At 40.3% G+C, this 27,982-nt stretch overlaps 1 protein-coding gene across 2 annotated transcripts; it reads left to right on the top strand.

Moving 5' to 3' along the window:
• Window positions 1-23,485: 23,485 nt before the first annotated feature.
• On the top strand, window positions 23,486-26,011 carry LOC145098736 (two-pore potassium channel 3-like). 2 transcript variants are annotated; one of them, XM_079036351.1, is made up of 3 exons: window positions 23,486-23,642; window positions 23,741-25,112; window positions 25,589-26,011. In XM_079036351.1, the coding sequence occupies exons 2-3, from the start codon at window positions 24,001-24,003 to the stop codon at window positions 25,737-25,739; spliced, it is 1,263 nt and encodes a 420-aa protein (XP_078892477.1). In that variant the 5' UTR covers window positions 23,486-23,642; window positions 23,741-24,000; the 3' UTR covers window positions 25,740-26,011. The 2 variants fall into 2 exon arrangements, with proteins under 2 accessions (XP_078892477.1, XP_078892472.1); XM_079036346.1 differs by having other exon boundaries at window positions 23,500-25,112.
• The last annotated feature ends 1,971 nt before the right edge of the window (window positions 26,012-27,982 follow it).

Below are 27,982 nucleotides of genomic sequence, written 5' to 3' on the forward strand. Positions count from 1 at the left end.
GGAAAGACTGAAAGCATCCCGAGATCGGTAAAAGAGTTACGCGGATAAGCGACGCAAACCCTTGGAATTCCATGTTGGTGATCGGGTACTACTGAAAGTTTCCCCTTGGAAAGGAACGATACGTTTCGGTAAACGAGGGAAACTAAACCCAAGGTACATCGGACCATTCAAAATCCTTGCCTGGATTGGCCCAGTGGCGTACAAACTCTGATTACCACAAGAACTAAATCAAGTACATCCTACCTTTCACGTTTCAAACCTAAAGAAGTGTCTTTCCGATGAGACTCTCGTGATACCCCTCGACGAATTGAAGTTAATGAGAGTCTCCATTTCGTGGAAAAACCAGTTGAGATTATGGATCGGGAGATCAAAAGAACGAAACAAAGTCGTATTCCCATAGTGAAGGTGCGTTGGAATGCTAAATGAGGACCCAAGTTCACCTGGGAACGCGAGGATCAAATGAAACAAAAATACCCACATCTCTTCCGAACTCTTGAAGTCCCAGTCAAAATGCAAATTTCGGGACGAAATTCCTTCTAACGGGGGTATGATGTGACAACCGTCAAATTCTGGTCAAGTTAAAGTCAAACAAATTCAACAAGTCAAACCAGTCAACTCAGTTAACCCTTGTATACTAGGGTTTATGTTAGGTAATTACTGTACAACTCGATATTCTAATGAGATATCACCAATTGAAAAGTTTGTATATCTAGATTTCCTTAATATAAAACTGTGGTAAGTAATGAACCAAACCGATAAAACAATGTTACATACTCATCGAGAGTGTGTAAGATCCTTAAACATGGCTTAACGGGGGTTACGGACCTTGCATTGCGAAGCCGAGCACTTCAAAAGGTCAAAAAAGAAGCCTCTCCTAATCTCTATCACTCTATCTCTCTCTATTAAAAATCTCTCCCAAATCTCTCTTAAAAGTTACTATAACTTTTTGAAATCATTCGGGTCATGCCGACCCTTAACCGGGTCAAAAACCGCTTAAAACGGGGTAAAAATGAGTAAAATAGCCTTTAGGAGCCGAAACCCTCTCTTAAGAACCGAAACCTCCTGAGAATCAAATGAAACATAAATACCCACATCTCTTCCGAACTCTTGAAGTCCCAGTCAAAATGCAAATTTCGGGATTAAATTCCTTCTAACGGGGGGATGATGTGACAACCGTCAAATTCTGGTAAAGTAAAAGTCAAACAAAGTCAACAAGTCAAACCGGTCAATTCAGTTAACCCTTCGATACTAGGGTTTACGTTACGTAATTACTGTACAACTCGATATTCTAATGAGAAATCACCAATTGAAAAGTTCGTATATCTAAATTTTCTTAACCTAAAACTATGGTAAGTAACGAACCAAACCGATAAAACAATGTTGCATACTCATCAGGAGTGTGTAATATCCTTAAACATGGCTTAACGGGGCTTACGGACCTTTCATTGCGAAGCCGAGCACTCCAAAAGGTCAAAAAAGAAGCCTTTCCCAATCTCTATCACTCTATCTCTCTCTATTAAAAATCTCTCCAAAATCTCTCTCAAAAGTTCCTATAACTTTTTGAAATCATTCGGGTCATGCCGACCCTTAACCGGGTCAAAAACCGCTTAAAACGGGGTAAAAATGAGTAAAATAGCCTTTAGGAGCCGAAACCCTCTCTTGAGAACCGAAACCTCTGGAGAACCGAACCTCGCCTGAACCGAACCTCGCCTAGGACCGAGCCTCGCCTTCGGCCCTTCCCTTCGCACCTTAGGTCTGAGAGACGACCCTTCACAGTCGAACCTCACTCTTGGTTTCCTCAATCCACTTTCGGTTCTAGGAGCTGGAACCGAACCTCTGGCCCTGAATTTCAGAATTTGGCAATTTTTCCCCGGTTTTCAATATTTTTAGCATGTTAGACCCGTTTTTAATTATTTTAACCCTAAACCCTAATTATTTTAGGCCTCGCTGGCTACTATTGCAGATTTATTCAAAACTTCTCAAGGATCGCGAAAACCACTTACCATATTGACCCAGAAAGGTGTGACCTTTGAGTGGGAAGAGAAACAAGAGAAGACATTCCAAACGCTGAATGAAGCCTTATGCAGCGCACCTATATTATCCCTCCCAGAAGGGATAAAAGATTTCATAGTACACTGTGATGCATCCAACCAAGGGCTTGGCTGTTTTCTTATGCAACGGGGAAAGGTCATCGCCTATGCCTCAAGACAGCTTAATACACACAAAGTCAACTACACTACACATGATCTTGAGTTAGGATCAGTGGTATTTGCTCTGAAGATCTGGAGACACTACATATATGGTACGAAAAGCACTATCTTTACAGACCACAAAATCCTTCAACATATATTCGATTAGAAGGAGCTTAACATGAGGGAACGACGGTTGGTTGAGCTACTAAATGACTACGAATGCAAAATTTGTTATCATCCCGGTAAAGCCAACATAATAGCTGACGCCCTAAGTCAGAAAGAGTACTCATGTCGTAGAGTGAAGGCATTGACTAGTTCACATCTGTCCATACAAATTAAGGAGGCTCAGCAGGAAGCCTTAAAACCTAAAAATGTGGCAGGTTAATACCTGAGAAGGATGGATAAGAACTTATAAGTCAAGGGTGACTAAGCCTTATACCTCATGGATCAGATCTGGACACCAAAACCCGATGGATTCAGAGACGTGGTCATGAATGAAGCGCACCATACTCGATACTCTGTTCATCCAGGTTCATACAAGATGCATATGGATCTCAAAAAGTTATATTGGTGGCCTAACATGAAAGCAGAGATTGCTACCTTCGTGGGTAAGTGTCTTACTTGCGCCAAAGTTAAGGTAGAATATCAAAAGCCCTCAGGTTTACTACAAAAACAGGAGGTACCTGAGTGGAAGTGGGAGTATATTATAATGAACTTCATAACCAAGCTTCCCAAGACAACGGGTGGTCTTGATACCATTTAGGTTATCGTTGACAGGTTAACTAAGTCCGCGCACTTCCTACCAATCAAAGAAACCGACAAAATGGAGAAACTGACCAGAACCTACATTAGGGAGATAGTACAACTACATGGTGTTCTAATATCTATTATCTCTGATAGAGATAGTAGATTCACCTCAAGATTCTGGTAGTCGCTACAAAAATCTCTAGGAACTAGGCTGGACATGAGTACAATCTACCACCCACAAACTGATAGATAGAGTGAGAGGACAATACAAATGTTGGAAGACATGCCGCAAGCTTGTGTGATCGACTTTGGTAAAGCATGGGATATCCATTTACCATTGGTGGATTTTTCATACAACAACAACTACCATACCAGTATCAAAGTTTCTCCATTTGAAGCCCTTTATGGCCGGAAGTGTAGATCCCCTCTGTGTTGGGCTGAACTGGGTGATACTCAGTTAAGTAAAGGGCAAGTCCCTGACAGCACTTTCACCGGTTCGGAAATCATTCGAGAAATTACAAAGAAGATCGTACAAATTAGGGATAGACTGAAAGCCTCACGAGACAGACAAAAAAGCTACATAGATAAACAACAAAAACCCTTAGAAGTTCAGGTTGTTGATCGTGTCCTATTGAAGGTCTCACCCTGTAAGGGAATGATATGCTTCGGAAAGCATGGAAAAATGAATCCAAGGGACATTGGGCCTTTCGATATTCTCGCACGAATCGGCCTCGTAGCTTACAAGCTCAAACTACCTCAAGAACTTAACAACGTACACCCTAATATCCACATGTCGAACCTAAAGAAGTGTGTATCTGATGAGGCTCTTGGTATCCCACTCGATGAAATCGAGATCAATGAGAGCATCAACTTCTTGGAAGAAACAATAGAAATCATGGAAAGGGAAGTTAAACAAACCAAATAAAGTCGTATTCTGATAGTGAAGGTTCGCTGGAATGCAAAGTTGGGACCCGAATTCACTAGGGAGCGGGAGGACCAAAGGAAACTTAAGTATCCTATCTTTTCCCTAGTCCATGTGTATCTTTATTGACTTAATTTCGGGACAAAATTCCCTTTAACGGGGGGATGATGTGACAACCCGTAATTTCAATCTTGTAAAGGTCAAACTTGGTCAACTAAAGTCAAATTTATCCAATAAAAGTCAAACTTGTGCTTTGATGTAATCTTAAGGTTAGATTAATAACCTTTTCATGTTAAACACTTAGTTTAAAAGGGTTGTGGAAATTTGAAATTTAAACACAGAAAATCCGAGGAGCCTCGCAGGAACCGAAAACCCCTCTTCGCAACCGTAAACATCTCGCAACCGAGAACCTCGTTCTCGGTAGTGAACTCACTTCTAACCGTAAACAGCTTTAAGTCGTAAACTACCCCCTATATATATATATATATATATATATATATATATATATATATATATATATATATATATATGTATATATGTGTGTGTGTGTGTTTGATTGAAATAATCCTCACTTCTACACTTTTAGCCGAAAACTTAAGCTTTTCTATCAAGATCTTAACTGAAAACCCCTAGTTTTATCTCGACTATCATCCAAGGATCATTTGATTCACCTTCGGATCTTGATAAGAACATCTAGTGTTCTTCTTTTCATTGATCAATCACCCTTCATTTGGGTTTACAACTGTAAACCCTTGAATCTCCTTGGTTACACCAAGAACATCAAGAACACACACTTGAGTTTACAAACACTTGAATCTTCAAGTGGTCATGAACCGTTTGCGGCCGTAAACACCGAAGCCTAGCCATGAACTCCAAGCAGTCACTCGATTTCGCTTCAAACACTTCTTTTGTAAGTAATTCTTACATCCTAGGTTGTTTCCTTAACACCTCTGAGGTTATATTCACTAATTTCATGCCAATATATCGCGTGAATTGCTATTTAGGACTTGGTTTTTTTCCCAGGAGCTAACTTGTGAAAAAACATCCTATATCGAACCTTCAATCGAATCACTCAAATAAGGTGAGTTCATACCCCTATAATTTACATTTTGAAATGCTTTTAGGGAGAATACAAGTAGAACATAACTAAATTGTGTTAAACATTTACATGTGGAAACAAACAAAATGATTCCTTATGCTTAAATACTGTCAAAATCATTTTAGAAAACTATTTTAATCTATTTTAGAATTCTTTTTATATCAAAATCATATTCATTTATATATTTATGTATAAGTATGCTTTAACAGACTTAGGACTATTGCTAACTACCGTAACTCTTGTTCCTTTTTTGGTTGTGGGCTTAGGGTAGGATCACTAGTCCGACTGTCGGGTAAATCACAATTACGCTTAATAAATATATACATGAATATTAAACCCAAATTTCAAAGAACATACTTAACTTAGTTGCATACTTTAGGCAATTGAGTCTTCTCTCCAAATCAGTAACAGTTCAAACTAACATGTTAGTAAACTATAAAAGGTATAGTTTAGAAGATCAATACATACTATTTTCTAGAACAGAGAAACATACATGAATCAATACATGCATACTATTACTATCCATTACAAAGTATACCATTCATTTACGAGAAAAAGAAGGAACTTACATACTATAACAAGAACAAGATAACTAAAATGTGAGATACTATTTCTTGGCATAGCAATATTCTTGCTATGTCACATTTTGTAACCAGAGTCTCCTGGAGAGAGAGCGTGAGTTTGTATATAGATCTATACGGGATTGACCATCCCACACCTTGTTGCTAGCTACAGTGGGACCTACAGGTCTACGGGTGACAAATGTCATATCATTTTCTACGCCTAAAGAACGTCGTGTTTTATACTAGTCAATCAAGCATGGTTATAACCTAATCACATTTTAACCTTAATTAACCAATTTTGTTTCAAGGTAGTTGATGTATCAGTAGTGTATTTTATACAATACTACTATAAATCTTCATTTTCCATTACATTCATACAGTGATATTCTCACATGAGAAATACATACTATTTTTATAATAAAGATGGTTTACAAATATGGAAAACATACATTTTATACTATTTCAAGTACAAACATACATTTTAAACTATTTTCAAGAGAACAGAAACTACAAATAGTTTGGTCTTAGGTAGAAGACTACTTTTAATTTAAGAAGAAAATATAGGATTTTCTGGGAAGTATACAAACATTTTCACAAGACAAATACAAACATTTTCATGAAAGAAATACAAACAATTGACACTAAAATGCTTATGAACTTACCAACTTAAATGTTGATACTCTCTTTCAAAATAACTTGTATTCTTAGGGAACCAGTAGACAAGTACACTGGATCAGATTTTGGGAAGACGGAGCATGTTCAAGACTCGTCTTTTATTTCATTATACATTTTTGGTGTCATACAACTATACAAAGAACACACATGTATTAACTATATTATTAATGTAAAGGATGTTGTTGCTTGATTTACTATTGTGCATTTTATGATACTGTACATGACGTCCTCCGCCCCCGAATGTTTCTGCCGTTCCGGTTTGGGGGTGTGACATGTATCATCCAAGCAAAGCTAATGTGGTAGATGATACCCTGAGTCGTAGGGCAGCGAGTGCTCTAATTCGTGTAACATACGGATTCTCAGGTATCTTATTTTAATTATTTATTTTGAGTTTTATGGAGGTACTCGGTGAGTTGACGCTCAACCTCGCTGAGTAGGATAGCGAATTTTGGTATAGATTAATGATTGGACTCAACGAGTCGATGCGTGGACTCGGCGAGTCCACGTTGTAAAGTGAAACCCTAAATCTCAGGGCTTGAGCCTTATTTAAAGGCCCTTATGGTCGTTATTTGTGGCCACTACTCCCATAAGAAAACCCTAGAGAGCAAAGAGATCTTAGAGTTCATTTTGGAGGCTAATTCTTCATCCTTTGGTGTAACCTTGCAAGAAAGAGTGAGAGAATCCAAGCTAGATCGATTGTGGAGCTTGGATATGTGTTGTTCACACTGAGATTCACGTTTTGAGGTATAAGTTCCTTCCCATTTCGTGTATTTGATAGATTCCTTGAATCTAGGGTTTCCTTTGCACCATTTTGAGTTAGATTGTGAAGCATGTGATGTCCCTTTGGGTGTAGATGATAGATTTGGACCTTGAGAGGTCCAAAAGGTCCCAAGCTTCTAGCTTTATGAGGTTTCATGTGAGCCTTGAGAGTAGAACCCCATTTTAAAGGTTATTTCTCCATTTTTGGTCTTATAAGCATTGCATGAGCGTAAAGTTTGAACCTTTACGTGACTTTCGAGTGTTAGAAGGTTAGATCTACTAGTTGGAGTAGCAGATCTGACCCCAGAAGATCTTTTGAGTGTTCTCATGGGAGGAACTCGCCGAGCCCGTAAGGGGACTCGACGAGTCGAGTCGGGTTGCCCCGCGATTCAAGACCTGTGATAACCCGTTGAGTGTAGGGTTGAATCAGTGAGTCGAGTGAGGACCAGGGGCAAAAAGGACATGCATGGACTCGCCGAGTCACACGAGTGCACTCGACGAGTCTGGTCCAAGTTTAACCGTTGACTTTTGTTGAGTTTTAGGGTTTGGTCAACAATTAGACCTGTGGACCATTTGAAGGGAAAAATGGTCTTTTAGCCTTCTAGAGGACATAAAAGAGACTAGTCTTGCCTGGAGATTCGGTATTGATTTGAGATAATTGTTTATGTGTTTAGGCGGAGGCTAGATCAGTGTATACGTGTACGAGATTATCCGAGATATCCAAGGTGAGTCTTCTCACTATACATTACCTAGAGTGGTATCTAAGTGTAGACCGGGGGGTCTTGTGTGCTATGTGTATGCTTAAGATTATGTGCTTTGATATATGTATGCTATGAATTGTGTAGACCGAACCGGAGGGTCCAACGAGCTATGACCGAACCAGAGGGTCCAACGAGCTACGTGACCGAAGGGCCCCGCTGAGACACATTGACCGGAGGGTCGTACTGTGGCCTTGAGTGGCGTATGTATTGTATGTAATATTTTGGGGAACTCACTAAGCATTTATGCTTACAGTTGTTGTGTTATGTGTTTCAGGTCCTAGTGATGATCGCGGGAAGGTGCCGGCATGATCCGTACACACTCGTGGAGTTTATGTTTTGATATTCTGGTATATGTTTTGTGATGATAACATTCGATACATTATGTTTTGACATTATTTTATGAGTAAATGTGTGTTTTGAAAATGAAAAATTGTTTTGAAAATTTACGTTGTTACAAGTTGGTATCAGAGCCTTGGTTTGTGGGATTTGGATGCACCTTCGGGTGTATCTGAACTCAGACTGAGGATTTGAGAAATTTTTCATAAATCAAACAATTTTTCTAAAAGAATAAAAGGTTTTGAAATGAGTAAAGTAGAACAGTGTGTGCGATCAGCCAGCTCCTGAACGGTGATTTCCCAAATACCCTTACAGTATGTGTTAAGAGTTATGATATGATATGTTATGCATGGTAGAGTAGGCTAGGTATTCATATATAGGACTAGAGTGGCCTGATTTGTGATGCCTTAGCCTAAGAGATTGTTGCTGCTATGAGATGCATCGAGAGTGATTTGGTAGCAGTGAGGAGTTTATGAGAAGTCTAACGAAGGGAAGGCTATGTTTAGTGAGATATAGAGTACTTGTGATTTGGGATCCTAGGTGGAGGACTTGGGATGAATGTTGATGTGGTGTGGAAGGTAGTATAGGGCTCGTACTACTGGAGACATCGGGTCAGTGCGCAGTCCAAGTAAGAATCCTTGGGGTACCAGGGAGCAAGTAGGGTTAAGTTATCGAGTGCGAGTACACTCAAACGAGTCTTTGATATTTTTATGTTGTATTTCAGAGACATCATGGTTGGGACACGCCACATACCTGAGACGAGCGGCGCGAGTGACGAGGAGCTTCGTCAAATGATCCATGATGAGGTGGCAGCGGCAATTCGAGCCGAGATTCCGGAGATGTTTGGGTCTATCAAGACCACATTGATCGAGACTTTTAATGAGTGGTATGCCGCTCTTACTGATGTTGCTGTTGCTGCGGCCACCGTAGCCGTTACTGCTGCCAGGCCACAGGGAGGTGACTCGTTGTTGTACCGGGAGTTCAGCAACACGAAGCCACCAGAGTTTGATGGGACTCAAGATCCGATTGCTGCAATGAGATGGATTTCTGACACCGAGGGATGCTTCTACACTTGCTCGTGTCCAGAGCATATGAGGGTTTGGTTTGCACTGAACCAGCTTCGCTTGGGGGCGAAGGACTGGTGGAAGTTTGTGACGGCGGACTTCATTACCGCAGAGCTTATCGCGATGACCTGGGAGAGGTTCATCACGATGTTCCGAGATGAGTAGTTTCCCCCTGTGGAGAGGGAACATTTAGCCCAGGAGTTCTTGTCCCTCAAGCAGGGAACTGAGTTTGTGACAGCGATTATGAGGATGTTTCACGAGAGGGCGTTGTTTTGCCCTGAGCACGTGTCTACCGAGCAGGAATGTATGAGTCGATACTTGAGCATTCTGAGGAGGGATATTCGTGAGTTCGTGGCGAACTCGTCATATCGAACATTTGCTGAGCTCCAGGCAAATGCCCGGAAGAGGAAAATTGAGCTGGAGACTCAGGTCAGGGAGGAAGTCAAGTCTCAGGGGAAGGATAGGCGACCAGTGCAGGCGCAGCCGGCGGCCAAGAGGGCAAAGCCTGCTGATTCGAGATCCGGGGGTCCGAAGGGCCGCACTTGTGGGAAGTGCGGCAAGAGTCACGAGGGGGTGTGTAGAGTTGGGGTGTGTTACAAGTATGGGAAAGAGGGGCATTATGCGAGGGATTGCCCCAAGGGATTCTTGGTTTGCTTTCATTTCAACCAGACCAGACATTGGAAGGCCGAGTGCCCACAGCTACAGCAAGGATCAACACAGGGATCTGCACCAGCTGCCTGAGCTACCGAGATCCGGCCAGCAAAGGCCGAGGAACCGAAGGCTCCCGAGAGAGCCTTCCAGTTGACAGCGGAGGAGGTCCACGCAACACCCGACGTTGTGGCTGGTATGTATTCTTTCCTCTATTTATTTTGAGTATGAGATATTGTGTTTATATTATGATATGCGTAGGTACTTCTCTTGTCAATTCTGTACCTGCCTTGGTGTTATTTGACTCGGGTGCGAGTTGATCCTTTTCTGTCGTTAGCTTTTAGTCCTCACATCAGTATTTGTCGAGGGGTGTTGAGTCGACCTCTTCGGGTTTCCATAGCTGACGAGCGAGCGGTTTATGCTACTGAGGTGATTCGGGGATGTGTACTCGAGATCTTTGGTGTCAAGTTCCCGATTGATCTGGTCCCGATTGCGATGGGGGACGTTTGTGTTATAGTGGACATGGATTGGTTGAGCCGTTTTGGGGCTGTTATAGACTGCGATTGACAGTTGGTAACGATACGAGACCCTATTGCGGGAGTACTTACGATGTACGGCAAGGGTACCCGTTCTGAGTCAACATTTTGTTTGGCTGCTAGGGTGAGGCAGAGTCTACAGCAGGGCTATAGTGGGTTTGTGGCTTACGTGATGGACACATGAGTGGCAGCGGAGAGGCCGAGATCGGTTGATGAGGTACTAATAGTGTGAGAGTTCCCGGACGTTTTCGCCGAGGAGTTTTCAGTTGTGCCTCCCCAGAGGCAAGTGGAGTTTCGCATTGATTTAGTTCCGGGAGCGACGCCTATTGCCAAGGCACCCTATCGCCTTGCGCCGCCAGAGATACAGGAGTTATCCTCACAGCTTCAGGATCTGCTGGGGAAGGGATTTATCAGACTAAGTAGCTCGCCTCGGGGAGCATCGATCCTTTTTTTTCAAGAAGAAGGATGGTTCACACCAGATGTGCATTGATTACCGGGAGTTGAATAAGTTGACGGTCAAGAACCATTATCCCTTACCGAGGATCGATGATCTATTCAATCAACTGCAGGGAGCATCTTGGTTCTCCAAGATTGATTTGAAATATGGGTATCATCATATGAGAGTGCGGGATGACGATATCCAGAAGATGGCATTCAGAACTCGTTATGGGCATTACGAGTTCGTGGTGACGCCTTTTGGGCTCACCAATGCACCGGCAGCGTTCATGGATCTCATGAACAGGGTATGCAAGCCGATGTTGGATCATTCAGTGATCCTGTTCATCAATGACATATTGGTATATTCGAGATCTTGAGAGCAGAATGAGGAGAATTTGAGAGAGATTCTCGGGGTATTGAGGACGGAGAGGCTTTTCGCCAAATTCTCCAAGTGTGATTTCTAGTTGCGACAGGTCCAATTCTTGGGACACCTCATTAACCAGAAAGGGATATTGGTCGACCCGGCCAAGATTGAGGAGGTGATGAGCTGGGGGGTGCCGAGATCCCCCACCGAGATCAGGAGCTTTCTGGGATTAGCCGGCTACTATCGGAGATTTATCAAGGATTTCTCCAAGATTGCGGTTCCTCTCACCAGGTTGACTCGGAAGGGCATGACTTTTAGTTGGGGTCCAGAGCAGCAGGCCTCATTCGAGACGCTTCGCTAGAGATTATGCGAAGCCCTGGTATTAGCCCTCCCGGATGGAATGGAAGATTTTGTGGTATATTGTGACGCATTGATATCGGGTTTAGGTGCAGTGCTTATGTAGAGAGGGCACATGATAGCATATGCATCGAGGCAGCTAAAGCCTCATGAGACGAGGTACCCCACCCACGATCTGGAGTTGGGGGCAGTGGTGTTCACTCTCAAGATCTGGCATCACTATCTGTATGGTGTTCGGTGTACCATATACACGGACCACAAGAGTTTGAAGTATTTGATGGATCAGCCCAACCTAAATATGCGCCAGAGGAGATGGTTAGATGTGGTAAAGGATTACAATTGTGAGATCCTGTACCACCCTGGAAAATCTAATGTTGTAGCTGATGGGTTTGCGTCATACGAACTTTCCTATGTGCACATGAAAACCCTAATGCTTGGATCTAGGTTTCTCTAATTGAACATGCAATGTATCCAAGACTTTCATTCATAGATGTAGTGTAAACAAACAATTCATAACATATGAAATCAGATCTAAACGAATACCTTGAGTTGCTTGCTTGAAACTTCTTGTTCTTGGAGCTTAGAGTCACAATTGTCACTCCTCTAATGGCTTACAAACACCTACTAGCAAGAGGATGATTTGAGAGAGGGATAGAGGTGAGAAATCGGCCCTAGGGTTTCCTCAATCATAGAGTGACCGATTTCCCTCACCCAAGGGATCTATTTATACTATGAGCTCCTAGGGTTTCACCCTAAACCCTAATTGGATAACTTAGCCTCAAAGCAATCCAAAGATCCTTCTAGATGATAACCTTGGACAATTTTAAGATATCCTTATCTTACAAATCGTCCCCCCTTATTATCTATAAGGATTCATAGCCCAAAACACAACTATCACACATTTGACAGTTTATGCCCCTTTATTCAATTAATCTCTTTAAGTCATCAAATTAATTCCTAATTAATTTATGACTTATATCAATCAAATAATATTATTATTCCTTTAACATATTATTCTTATAATACTTTAATAATAATATCTCTTCTCTCTATATAAATCATCCTGTCAGGTTGCTATGGTGAAGGCAACCCAAAAAGATCATGCACAACCGGGTCAAGTACTTACCAAATATAGTTACAGCCTTAGACACTAATCCAACAGTCTCCTATTTGGATAAGTCTAGTAACTATAAATGTAAACACAATCCGATTAGCAATCGTAGCTCTCAAAGACGCTGTCAACTCTGATCTTATCAGTATCTTGTACTTTAGATAAGGGATCGTACAGTCCTCTGTTTTGATATCGTGCAGATCGACAATCTCATGAAACATTGTCATACTTATTATCTAGCAATTAGTTTCTCGATCTCAGATTTACTTGACATAGAACTTAATTGTACACACCAATTCAGTCCTGACCAGGCCCGGCACATAAGTCAAATCAAATCATCGATCGGCCGTGATATCGCTTTTACCCTCTTAGGATAAAAGTAACAGATAAACTTCGACTTATATGCATTTACTTATTCACTAATCAACTATACACAACAATTTGTTTTATGACATCAATTTATTGATGCGGTTTCGCATTATCAATGCACAACCAATTAGTAAACAATAAACCATATATCTTGGTTTCAAGACCATATGATATTATCGTCTTGCGATCACTTGCAGTACATTCCATAAAGTGATTCCAGCAAGCACATGTTTATTCCAATGCTCAAAACTTGTTCGTAAGCACTCATGAACGTCGTAGCAAGCCTTTGCTATGTCTAATACCATTTAGACAATCTACACACCAATTCATGACAATCTTCATTCATACCTACTTCCAACATATGAACGATTGTGGATTGTTTGAATAATTCGATTATTCTTAATAAACTCAATTATTCTGGAGTCAAAACATGCAAAGTGAAACAATTAACATAAGACAAAACTTTTAAATAATACTCCTTTATTTAATCATCAAATGTCAACTACATTTATCTATTACAAGTTTCCAAACTATCTAATCTAAACTAATATCATCCTTCAGCCCAATGCTCCTAGCATGCTGCAAGTGATTAACCCTACTCAGTCCCTTCGTAAGCGGATCTGCTGGGTTATCTTCTGATGATATCCTCTTAACCACGAGGTGTCCTTCTTCTACTCGATGTCTAATAAAGTGATACTTCCTGTCGATATGTCGGGATCTACCATGATCCCTCGGTTCCTTGGTCAAGGCAACCGCTCCTTCATTATCACAGAAAATTTCCATAGGCTCCTTTATGGTAGACACAACTCCAAGGTCACCAATGAAGTTCTTTAACCATATCGCCTCCTTTGACGCTTCGCTCGTTGTAATGTACTCTGATTCGTACGTTGAATCAGCTACAGTTTCCTGCTTGGAACTTTTCCAAGTCACTGCTCCTCCATTAAGGGTAAAGACCCAGCCCGACTACGAACGGTAGTTGTCTCTGTCGGTCTGGAAGCTGGCGTCACTATACCCTCGCACCTTTAAGTCATCACTCCCTCCAAGGACTAAAAACCATTCCTTGGTCCTCTGAAGGTACTTAAGGATATTCTTGACTGCAATCCAATGAGCTCTGCCAGGGTTCCCTTGATATCTACTGACCATGCTCAAAGCAAAGGCCACATCAGGGCAAGTACAAGTCATAGCATGCATGATCGAGCCAACTACAGAAGCATAAGGTACTCGGCTCATCTCAGCTATCTCAGCTTCGGTACTCAGACTTTGAGTCTTACTCAACTTGGCATTACTTTGTATCGGTAGTTCTCCCTTCTTCGATTTTTCCATACTAAAACGTTTTAGTACCTTATCTAAGTAAGTATTCTGACTAAGTCCTATTAGTCTATTACTTTGTTCTCTCACTATCCTTATTCCCAAAATATAGGAAGCCTCTCCGAGGTCCTTCATAGCGAAACACTTCCTGAGCCAAGACTTAACTTCCTGCAGAGTCGGAATGTTTTTTCCCATTAGTAGTATGTCATCGACATACAAAACGAGGAAACTAACTATACTCCCACTGGCTTTGACATATACACATGATTCATCTTTGCTTCGTACAAATACAAACTCTTTGACTTTCTCATCAAAGCAAAGATTCCATCTGCGAGATGCTTGCTTAAGTCCATAAATGGACTTCTCAAGCTTGCACACTCTATTGGGATGCTTGGCATCGACAAAACCCTCTGGCTGAGCCATGTAAACATCCTCAGCCAACTTCCCATTAAGGAAAGTGGTCTTGACATCCATTTGCCATATCTCATAATCATGAAATGTAGCAATGGGTAACATCACCCTTATAGATTTTATTAGAAGGTCTCATCATAGTCAACTCCGGGAGTTTGAGTAAAACCCTTCGCGACCAATCGTGCCTTATACGTGTGTACATTCCCATCCACGTCGGTCTTCTTCTTGAAGATCCACTTTCACCCAACCGTCTTACATCCGGGCACATTGTCAACCAAATTCCAAACTTGGTTGTCATACATGGACTGAATCTCGCTGTCCATTGCCTCTTTCCATTTTGCAGACTCTGGGCCTGCCATGGCTTCCTTATAGCTATTAGGTTCATCTAGATTTATTAGTGTACCATCACTAATATACGTGTCCTCTTTAGTAGTAATATGAAAACCATAGAACTGGGGTTGAACTCTAACTCTTTCGGAACGTCTAAGAGGTAAGGATTCGTCAATTGGTTCAACTGGAGTTTCCTCCTCGGGTTGAGCGCCAGTGGTTGAGGTTCCTTCATCACTCGACTCTTGAATCTCATCAAGATCGATTTGCCTCCCACTGTCTCCTTGGCTTATGAGGTCTCGTTCTCGGAAAACCCCTCTTCTCGCAACGAAGACAACATTGTCACGCGGTCTATAGAAGAGATATCCAAAGGATTTCTGTTGGTAGCCGATGAAAATACATCGCTCACTACGAGGTTCGAGCTTGTCATGAGTCTCTCTTCTTACAAAAACCTCACAACCCCAAACCTTGATATGTGCCAACGATGGAGCTTTCCCTGTCCGCATTTCGTGAGGTGTTTTGGCAACCTTCTTTGTAGGGACTCGGTTAAGGATATGGGCGGCAGTCTCTAAGGCATACCCCCAGAATGAGATAGGTAATGAAGCACGACTCATCGTAGAATGGACCATGTCTAACAAGGTTCGATTATGCCTTTCTGCCACACCATTCAACTGTGGTGTCCTAGGTGGCGTCAATTACGAAACTATTCCGCATTCCTTGCGATAGTCGTGGAATTCAAGACTTAGGTACTCTCCTCCTCGATCAGATCAAAGCATCTTGATTTTCCTACCCAATTGGTTCTCCACTTCATTTTTGAACTCTTTGAACTTTTCAAACCTTTCTGACTTGTGCTTGATTAAGTAAATATACCCATATCTACTATAATCATCGGTGAAAGTCACATAGAAGCGGTTCGCATCCTTTGTGGCGGATCTAAAAGGCCCACATACATCGGTATGTATGAGATTTAATAAACCCTCACCCCTCTCACAAGTGCCAGTGAAGGGTGACTTGGTCATCTTTCCAAGTAAACAAGATTCGCACGTGTCATCTTCCCTAAGGTCGAATGACTCCAACACTCCATCCTTTTGGAGTTGGGCTATGCGCTTCTTGTTGACATGTCCAAGACGACAATGCCACAAGCATGCTTTATCTATACTATTGGAAGAATCCATACCCAACACATCATTTCCTAGGTTATCTACAACCATAACAGTTTCATAAATTTCATTACAAGGCATTGCTTCAAAGTATAAAACACCATTTAGATAAGCATAAATAGAACCATTCTCATTATTAAACAAATATCTAAATCCTTGTCTAAACAAACCATGAAATGAAATGATGTTTCTTGCCATATCTGGCGAGTAGCAACAATTATTTAAATCTAAACCTAATCCATTATTAAGCACTAGAGAATACACTCCAATCTTGGTGACAGGCGACGATCTTCTGTTTCCCATGATTAGATTTATTCTTCCATGCTCCACATCCCTATTTCTTCTTAGTCCCTGCAAATCAAAACAAATGTGGTAACCACATCCTGTATCAAGAACCCAAGAAATAGCATGAGATGAATCATTAGATTTAATTGTGTAAATACCTGCGAAAGACGGCTTGATCTTCCTATCCTTGATGGCTTGCAGATATTCCGAGCAGCTTCTCTTCCAATGCCCTATTTTGTGGCAATGGTGGCACTCTGTCTCCTTTGGGTTAGAGTTGGGCTTAGCAGGGCCATCCTTGGTCCCACTAGAAGAGGAACCATCTTGGGATTTTCCCTTGTGGTGGCTCTTTGACGGATCCTTCCTCTTCTTCCCCCTTCTTTGCCCAATAGCCAAAACAGGAGCAGCGGGTGGTGTGGGAGTCGGTGCAACAGACTTCTCCTTGAGGTTGCTCTCAGCAGTCCTTGGAGTTTTCTTAGGGTGACCTCTTCCTTATTCATGTGGTAGGTCATCCTAAATTGGTTGTAGCATGAGGGCAAGGAGTGAAGAACAATGTCGATGGCCAAATCCTCCCCAAAGTTAACATTTAACTTGCAAAGACGATCAACATATCTTTTCATCTTTTGCAAATGCACGGTTAACGAATCTCCACTTCCCATATTAGCGGTGATCATGTTCATAATGATCTCATAGTGCTCTTGCCTCGCGCTTTGGTGGTACCTCTCCATTAAGTCTTGATGCATTTCATATGGATACATGTCCTCATAGGACTTTTGGAATTCTTGGTTCATTGTGGCTATCATGATGCAATGGACTTTCGTTGCATCACGTTTGTGGGTCTCAAAGACAGCCATTTCTTCGGGAGTAGCGATTTCTGGGTTGACCTTGTCGAGCTTTTCGTCGAGGACATACTCTTTGTCCTCGTAGCGTGCAATCATGCGAATGTATCTTATCCATTCGCTAAAGTTCGATCCACTGAAAGTCACTTTTTGACAAAGACTCATTAGCGTGAATGAGTTAGCAGCAGCGTTGTTCACGTTTGACATCTACAAATAGAAAGGACAAAGTTTGATTAGAATTGAATCCCTAATTAAACACCCGAAATGAAAAATTAGGGCTAGGACCCAACAACATTATTTACATATTAGAAAAGGGATGCTGTAATCCAACATGCAAATAATTTGGAGGTAAGTGAATGACGATTCACTAATTCTTCACCATGAAAAACATAACCTTAAGTTTTAAATGTATTGAGAATTCCTAGGTTTTCTTGGAGATTCATTGAACTTTTCAATGGCATGTTTAAATCTCGATATGCCCCTCTCGTTTGTGACTGGGATGCCGAGGATCACAAAGTGGGTGTGAATAACCATGCAAATCTACACGGTGCGTTCATTGTTACAATCACCTATTCGATGTGCTGGTAAACCACACACGCTCCATCCAACTATGATAAACAATGAATCACCCTTTGCCACCTTTGCTTAGAACCAATTAGTGTGCCGGTAAACCACACACGCTCCACTAACTTCTTAGCAAGGGCGCAAAGTGTAATTTCATGGGATTGCATCAATTCACTTTTGCCTAAAGTAACTAGGATTGGGAATTTGAAAAACATGTAGTTACTTTATATTTTAACATTATACTTTTATTGAGGAGAGAGTTGCCCTATCCTACCCGTTCGGCTAACGACCCTCCACCAGTCAAGCAAGCGGTGGGTGTGAGTGTATACCCATTAAGCGCCATTTTATAGGCATCAACCTTATACCCACCTTATAGACCAGCTTCGTGAATGAGGCCTACTAACGGTAAGACTAGCATTTTAATTATACATATATATTCATTAAGCTTGTAATAATATAATAGTATAAGGTTGAATTTTAAACTTGTAAAACTCTAGGGGTTGAAATTTAAATTCTTCAAAATTAAACTTTTAATCACAAAATTCAAATTTCAAAACTTAAGGACAAATTTTGAACTTTTCAAAACTAAAGGGATCAAATAACAAATAATTTAAATCAAGCAATTAATCTCATAATTATCTATATTTGATTTATTTAATATTACTTGCAAGATAATTATCCAATTTAATCCAAATAATCAATCATTATCATATAAGGAAATTATTATTCATTCAAATGGTAATTATCTTTTGTTTTGTCAAGAATATACTTATATATATCATAAAATTCGGATATTGATGACCCAAAACAGTTAAGGCAAGTTTCCTCAAGTAAAACAGCAAGAAATCCCGAGATAAGCTCTATCTAACCCTTGAACTCGCCGAGTACCTCAATGGACTCGCCGAGTTGGTGCTACTCGCCGAGTCCACTATGGAACTCGTCGAGTTCACCTGTCAGATCCACAAAAAAACGAATTTTCAAGCAACAAACAATCAATCAATGCATCAATTCAATAGAAACCAATCAAGGCTCTGATACCACTGATGGGTTTGAGCCATAAGAACTTTCATATGTGCACATGCAAACCCTAATGCTTGGATCTAGGTTTCTCTAATTGAACATGCAATGTATCCAAGACTTTCATTTATAGATCTAGTGTAAACAAACAATTCATAACATATGAAATCAGATCTAGACGAATACCTTGAGTTGCTTGCTTGAAACTTCTTGTTCTTGGAGCTTAGAGTCACAACTGTCACTCCTCTAATAGCTTACAAACACCTACTAGCAAGAGGATGATTTGAGAGAGGGAGAGAGGTGAGAAATCGGCCCTAGGGTTTCCTCAATCATAGAGTGACCGATTTCCCTCACCCAAGGGATCTATTTATACTATGAGCTCTTAGGGTTTCACCCTAAACCCTAATTGGATAACTTAGCCTCAAAGCAATCCAAAGATCCTTCTAGATGATAACCTTGGACAATTTTAAGATATCCTTATCTTACAAATCGTCCCCCCTTATTATCTCTAAGGATTCATAGCCCAAAACACAACTATCACACATTTGACAAATTATGCCCCTTTACTCAATTAATCTCTTTAAGTCACCAAATTAATTCCTAATTAATTTATGACTTATATCAATCAAATAATATTATTATTCCTTTAACATATTATTTTTATAATACTTTAATAATAATATCTCTTCTCTCTATATAAATCACCCTGTCAGGTTGCTATGGTGAAGGCAACCCAAAAGGACCATGCACAACCGGGTCAAGTACTTACCAAATATAGTTACAGCCTAAGACACTAATCCAACAGTAGCTAATGCTCTGAGCCGTAGGGCAGAGAGTGCCCCTGATTCGAGATATGTGTATGCAGTTGACAATTATGACGCCGGTGTTGGACACAATTCGGGAGGCTCAGGCGGAGGTCGTGTTACTGGAGAACCGCAAAAGAGAACGAGCGATCGGGCAGGTATCTGAGTTCGTTACCAATAGCCGAGGGCTTTTGACTTTTCAGGGCCAGATTTGGGTACCATTTACGGGTGGAGCGTGTACTATTATGATGGAGGAGGCACATAGATCAAGGTTTTCGATTCATCTAGGAGCCACTAAGATGTATTTGGACCTGAAGAGAGAGTACCGGTGGCCCTGTATGAAGAGGGATGTGGTGTGGTTCGTTGAGAGGTGCTTGACCTGTCGTAGTGTTAAGGCCGAGCACCAGCATCTGCATGGCAAGTTGCAGCCACTTGAGGTTCCCCAGTGGAAGTGGGAACAAATTTCTATGGATTTTATCACCAAATTGTCGAGGACCATGAGAGGTGTTGATGCAATTTGGGTGATCGTTGACCGGTTGATGAAGAGCGCTCACTTCCTTGCTATCAGTGAGAGCTCTTCCGTAGAGAGGTTGATAGATGTGTATGTGAGGGAGGTGGTATCGCGGCATGGTGTACCGATCTCGATTGTGTCAGATCGAGATGTATGTTTCACTTCCAGGTTCTGGAAGAAGTTCCATGAGGAGTTGGGTACGAGACTGCATTTCAGTATCGCCTACCACCCACATACTGATGGACAAAGTGAGCGGACGATTCAAACGCTCGAGGACATGCTTCGAGCATGTGTATTGGACTTCGGAGGAAGTTAGGACACGTACTTGCCATTGGCTGAGTTTTCCTATAACAACAGCCACCATTCGAGTATTGGTATGCCTCCCTTCGAGTTGTTATATGGGAGGAGGTGTCGGACTCCCATCTGATGGGGAGAGGTAGGGCAGCGAGTAATGGGCAGCACTAAGATAGTGCTTCAGACATCAGAGCAGATACAGCAGGTCAGGCAGAGGTTGCTGACAGCGCAGAGTCGTCAGAAAACTTATGTGGATAGCCGACGATCGGAGCTTGAGTTTCAGGTGGGGGATTTCGTACTCCTGAAGGTATCTCCTTGGAAAGAAGTGATCTGATTCAAGAAGAAGGGCAAGCTGGGGCCCCAGTACATTGGTCCGTTCAGGGTGACCGCTAAGGTGGGCAAGGTAGCATATCGCTTAGAGCTACCTGCGGAGTTGAGCCAGATTCATGATACCTTCCATGTGTTCCAGCTGAGAAAGTGTATAGCCGACGAGTCGGCGGTGGTGCCATTGGAGGATATTCAGGTGGATGTGAGCCCGAATTATGTTGAGAGGCCAGTCGCGGTGGTGGATCGGAAGATCAAGGTTTTGAGAAACAAAGAAGTGTCGTTGGTTCAGGTTCAGTGGCAGCATCGAAAAGGGTCCGAGCTGACTTGGGAGCCAGAGGCAGAGATGCGGAAGCAACATCCAGAGCTGTTTATAGAATGAGACTTCGAGGGCGAAGTCTGATTCTAGTGGGGGAGAATTGTAACATCCGGATTCCCAGGTATCTTATTTTAATTATTTATTTTGAGTTTTATGGAGGGACTCAGCGAGTTGACACTCAGACTCGCCGAGTAGGACCGCGAATTTTGGTCTGGATTAATGACCGGACTCGATGAGTCAATGCGTGGACTCGGCGAGTCCGCGTTGTAAAGTGAAACCCTAAATCTCAGGGCTTGAGCCTTATTTAAAGGCCCTTATGGCCGTTATTTGCGGCCACTACTCCCATAAGAAAACCCTAGAGAGCAAAGAGATCTTAGAGTTCATTTTGGAGGCTAATTCTTCATCCTTTGGTGTAACCTTGCAAGAAAGAGTGAGAGAATCCAAGCTAGATCGATTGTGGAGCTTGGATTTGTGTTGTTCACACTGAGATTCACGTTTTGAGGTACAAGTTCCTTCCCATTTCGTGTATTTGATAGATTCCTTGAATCTAGGGTTTCCTTTGCACCATTTTGAGTTAGATTGTGAAGCATGTGATGTCCCTTTGGGTGTAGATGATAGATTTGGACCTTGAGAGGTCCAAAAGGTCCCAAGCTTCCAGCTTTATGAGGTTTCATGTGAGCCTTGAGAGTAGAACCCCATTTTAAAGGTTATTTCTCCATTTTTGGTCTTATAAGCATTGCATGAACGTAAAGTTTGAACATTTACGTGACTTTCGAGTGTTAGAAGGTTAGATCTACTAGTTGGAGGAGCAGATCTGACCTCAAAAGATCGTTTGAGTGTTCTCATGGGAGGAACTCGCCGAGCCCATAAGGGGACTCGACGAGTCGAGTCGGGTTGCCCCACGATTCGCGACCCGTGATAACCCGTTGAGTGTATGGTTGACTTAGTGATTCGAGTGAGGACCAGGGGCAAAAAGGACATGCATAGACTCGTCGAGTCACACAAGTGCACTCGACGAGTCTGGTCAAAATTTGACCGTTGACTTTTGTTGACTTTTAGGGTTTGGTCAACAATTGGACCTGTGGACCATTTGAAGGGCAAAATGGTCTTTTAGCCTTCTTAGAGGACATGGAAGAGACTAGTCTAGCCTGGAGAGCCGTTATTGATTTGAGATAATTGTTTATGTGTTTAGGCGGAGGCTAGATCAGTGTATACGTGTACGAGATTATCCGAGATATCCGAGGTGAGTCTTCTCACTATACATTACCTAGAGTGGTATCTAAGTGTAGACCGGGGGGTCTTGTGTGCTATGTGTATGCTTGAGATTATGTGCTTTGATATATGCATGCTATGAATTGTGTAGACCGAACCGGAGGGTCCAACGAGCTATGACCGAACCAGAGGGTCCAACGAGTTACGTGGCCGGAGGGCCCCGCTGAGACACATTGACCGGAGGGTCGTACTGTGGCCTTGAGTGGCGTATGTATTGTATGTAGTATTTTGGGGAACTCACTAAGCATTTATGCTTACAGTTGTTGTGTTATGTGTTTTAGGTCCCAGTGATGATCGCGGGAAGGTGCCGGCATGATCCGTACACACTCGTGGAGTTTATGTTTTGATATTCTGGGATATGTTTTGTGATGATAACATTCGATACATTATGTTTTGACATTATTTTATGAGTAAGTGTATGTTTTGAAAATGAAAAATTGTTTTGAAAATTTACGTTGTTACAAGTTGGTATCAGAGTCTTGGTTTGAGGGATTCGGATGCACCTTCAGGTGTATCTGAACTCAGACTGAGGATTTGAGAAATTTTTCATAAATCAAACAATTTTTCTAAAAGAATAAAAGGTTTTGAAATGAGTAAAGTAGAACAGTGTGTACGATCAGCCAGCTCCTGAACGGTGATTTCCCAAATACCCTTATATTATGTGTTAAGAGTTATGATATGATATGTTATGCATGCTAGAGTAGGCTAGGTATTCATATATAGATAATGGATTTATTTGTTAAAACCCAAATACCCTTACATTGAACGGTGATTTCACAAATACAACATAAATAATGGATTTATTTGTTAAAACAAATAAAATACTAATCATTTTATCTGGTTCAACCTTTTGTGTTAGATCCTTTTAAAGCTAAGTTCAAAGTTATACCATATAACATAAATCCCCTAATAATGTATCTTGATATCCTTCAAAATATTATAAAAATGACATAAAATATAGAAGATAAAAAGAAAAACACACCTAAATATTCAAATATGTTTTTCAAAAAACTTGTATATTAAAAATGCTCTAAAAAACCTAGTCCATAACATCTCGATTAATGTGTTGTGGGTCGAAATCTGGGGCCCGGTTTGGCTGAAGAATTGCTTCTATTGAACCACACCCATTGTGAAATTTGTGCAATAACGAAGTGCACGTGTATGTGCACTACTTCCATGTTTATGTTCTGTGATCTTTGTATGCTTTGCTGCTTACACACAAAGATTTGCGTACTATAATATTCGAGAGAGACAGATGTCGAACCTCATGGTACGTGGTTAACCCTAATTATATGTTTGGATCAAAGTTGACCCAGTTCGTTTTCCTCTCAATTTAATACTCATTTCTTGTGGTCTTCCATTTTTCAGTCCTCCCCCTTTTTCCTCCGTCGATCTCGATTCAGAAGATTCAATTCATAATCCTACACCTTCAAGACGAATCTTCTGATTCAATTCAAGAATCGGAGCGTCTCTCGAATCACTTCACTGGTAAATCTTAACTCATAAAGGCTTTCAATTTCAAGATTTTCGTGTTCTTGTATAACCCATATCGGGAAACCACCATATGCGACGCGAAAGGCTGAAACCACTGATTTCTTGAATTGAAGCGGTTTTCCGGCGAACCCACCATGGATAAAGAACCACTTCTTCCGACGAACACGTCAACGCCGAAAACGCCAACCCTTCTTTGCGCTCTCCCTGAAGATAACGAAATCTCAATCCCTTTATCTTTAACTCCTTCAGAACTCAAGGATATACTCATCTTCGGTTCCCCAAAAGAACCATCTTCCACCATTGTTGACGCCTTAGTTTCGACCTTGAACAACCCTCCCCAGAGATCGTTTTCTTCCGATTTCAATTCAATTTCCGATCAACAACCAATTTCGACACCTCAATCATGGTTAATCGATCCAAATTACTCATTCGGGAAAACCAATCTCCACCGCTCCAAAACCGCCCCCGCCATGGCTGCCATCAACGACCTCGAACCCCCATCAGAATCCAAACCTCCACAATCATCTTCATCATCCATCGTTCGTCAAGCAGTTCTACTCTTAATCCTCTACTTATCCCTCGGCGTAATCATCTACTGGTACAACAGAGACCATTTCGTCGCTTCAGAAACCCATGTCGTCGTCGACGCTCTTTACTTCTGCATAGTTACAATGTGCACAATAGGATACGGCGACATAACTCCAAACAACCTCGTCACTAAACTCTTCTCAATTCTGTTTGTGTTAATCGGATTCGGGTTCATCGATATTTTACTTAGCGGAATGGTAAGCTACGTTCTTGATTTACAAGAGAATCATCTACTCCAATCTTTAAAAAACGGAAACGATCAAGATCATCAATCTTATATAATCGATGTGAAAAAGGGTCGCATGAGGATTCGAATGAAAGTAGGGTTAGCTTTAGGGGTTGTGATTCTTTGTATCGGTGTTGGTGTTGTTGTGTTGCATTACGTGGAGCGATTGGATTGGCTGGATTCGTTTTATTTGTCAGTCATGTCGGTTACTACAGTTGGGTATGGTGATAGAGCATTTAGAACAATGGCGGGAAGGATTTTTGCATCGATTTGGTTGCTTGTGTCAACTCTTGCAGTAGCTAGGGCTTTTCTTTATTTGGCTGAAGCTAGGGTTGATAAGAGGCATAGGAAAATGGCGAAATGGGTTCTTGATCAAGGTTTGACTGTTTCTCAGTTTCTTGCAGCTGATATTGATAATAATGGCTATGTGAGGTAAGTTATTTTTCTTTAATGTGGTTATTTTTGTTGGATTTTATGATATTTTGTTGTTAGTTTTGTAGTATGAAACTATGAATCATGGTATGTGGTGTTTAGGGTTTGTTATGAGTCGTATAATTTGTATAAAAATGTGTTAGAAGGAATGGAATCGAGGAAATTGGGATCGGGTGGTTGGTAAAGTTGAATGAATTTCAATATAAAGAATTAAATAATTTTTTTGTAATGTAAGTGTGTAGAATTTTCCTTTTTTTGAAAAGTTAAATTGATACATAACAAGGGCATTTTGGTCTTTTGATAAAAAAAGGAGAATTGAATTGAATTGAATTTCTCCCATCCTCTTCGAATGGTGAAATCCAATGCTTGGCCCATTGACATCAGTCTCAGGCCAAGTCTAATTCATGTCAAACGCAGTACAGCCTGTTAGATCTGTGCTTGCAAGATTTTGATTTTAAATGTATTGATTGTTTCAGCAAGTCGGAGTTTGTGATATACAAGCTAAAAGAAATGGGAAAAGTCTCGGAGAAAGACATATTACAAATATGCAAAATATTTGATCGACTCGATGCTGGAAATTGTGGGAAGATTATGCTAGCTGACCTTTTGTACACTCACCATAATTGAAAAGGTTGAAAATTGGAACAAGATTCCAATGAGTGGAGGCATGTAAAAAAGAAAAAGGTGGCCCTACTCGATGGATGCAAGATAAGACTTGTTTATTATAGCATCCTACTTTCATTTATTTGTTTTATGTTGTTTCGTTTGTAGATTTTGTAGTGTATCTAGACATTAAAAGACATTAAGATAAGAATAGGGCTAAGTGGCAAGAAATAGCAATGTTCTTTCATTAGCATCCTACTTTCATTTCTTTCTATTATATGCTCGTATTTTCAAAATTTCTTATTTAGGAATTGTAGTTTGAAAAATCTATAAAGTTACAACATTGTACTTTCAATCACTTTTTATTGGGACATTAGATAGAGAAAATTTTATTTAATTATAAAAGTGGTAATTGAGTAGATTTTAGTAAAGTACAATACCGCAACATAAAGAAAATGGAAGTAGAATGCTTATGATAAAGGCGTAAATGCAAAAAGAACCAACATATTTTCATTTATTTGTTAACACTACATCATCGTGCTTTTATTTGTTTCTATTAAAACATTGTACTTTACACATCATACTTTGAGACATCTACCTTGTTATAGCACTGTACTTTCAGTTTTTTTCTTATCAAGACATTGTACTTTGAAACATCTATTTGAAGTAAAAATTGTTTTGTATTTGGATGACATTTGTTATAATTGAATAGATTTTATAAAGTATATTGTTCTAATAGGCATAAAATTAAAGTTGAAGGCTTATAATAAACAAATAAGTGTATCTGCACTGAGATTTCTTACATTTATCCCAAAGATTTATAACAACTTTATATTAACTATAGATTAATGAAATGACATATGATATGTAAAATTTCATTATTTATTGCTTTTTTTTTTGTCACGATTGCTTTCTGCTATCTTGTTCCGTTGTATATTAACTATATATTTTGTAGCATTAAAGGCCCATTCTGTTGTATATTAACGACGCATTGTATTTGGAGTGAATTGGATTGTATAATGAAATTGAAACTATTGAAACTGAAGCTTATGTCAATAAAATAAAATAAAATCAAAACGAGATGAGACATGACATGCTCTTGACCTTTCGTCGTGTACAAAAGATATAAATAATTCATCATAACCTTTTGAACCTGCCTAAAAGATATAGTCAATAATATAATAATAATTGTATATTATGACGTGGCATAATATATAACATATATAGATGCATGAATTAGATGTTGGTAACATTAAATAATGATGTGTCGTTTTATGTTATGAAGTTGACAAAAATATCTGGGAATCGAATTAAATTATTGGAAAGAATCATATTAAAGGAATAATATACCTAGTCAAGAGCCATTGTTATCAATGTTGACAGAAAGAAGCTAATAAGTAATAAATAGTCATGGGCTCCACATGTTTGACAAATGAAGAGATGATCAGAATACATACGTAAGATCCAGGTTCAAGTTTAGGCATCATATTCCATGCTTTATAAAACAAATCAAGCCAGTCTAGCCTCTAGATGAAGTGTAGGACAACAAATTGTTTTTTTACATTGAGTGCCCCCAACATTTCAAAATTCTAGATTCGCCCCTGTGGATACCAATACAAAAAAATATCGATAAAGTTTGGATCTTGAGGTAACCTTGTTCATGGATTTAGATCACATTGGATGATGGATCCTTGGTTAATAGAAAAATCAATACTAATGGAGTTTGTGCTTTTATCTGGATATCCTTAGAAAAAGATGTTGCAAATTGCAATATCTTCAACCGAAGCAGAATATTATTCTCATAACTTAGTGTTGCATGGGGGATTTAGTTACTTGGTTTCTAAGTTAGCTAGTTTGTAGTAATGTTTCCTTTTACTTAGGTGTTTAGAAGTTATTATGTTCTTTTACTATTCTTGTTAGGAGACTTATAAATATAGCTTTTAGTTCGTTGTTTTTATTGATTATAAACATTCCCTCTCACCATCGAAATTGTAAGAACCCTATAAGCCCTTCCATTTCGCATATATATATATATATATATATATATATATATATATATATATATATATATATATATATATATATATATATATATATATATATATATATATTATTTGAAACATGCATTAATTATGTAATGTGTGATATCAAGTTAAACCAACTTCCTTTCTTTAAGCGTCACTTTTTATAATTTGGCTTATGATCAGGGAGCTATTTTGACTTTTTGATTATACTAGCTCAAATCGATATTAGATGGCTTCCAAAAG

Source organism: Lactuca serriola, chromosome 1, assembly GCF_051521515.1.
Source record: "Lactuca serriola cultivar US96UC23 chromosome 1, Lser_US96UC23_V15, whole genome shotgun sequence".
Lineage (NCBI taxonomy): Eukaryota > Viridiplantae > Streptophyta > Magnoliopsida > Asterales > Asteraceae > Lactuca > Lactuca serriola.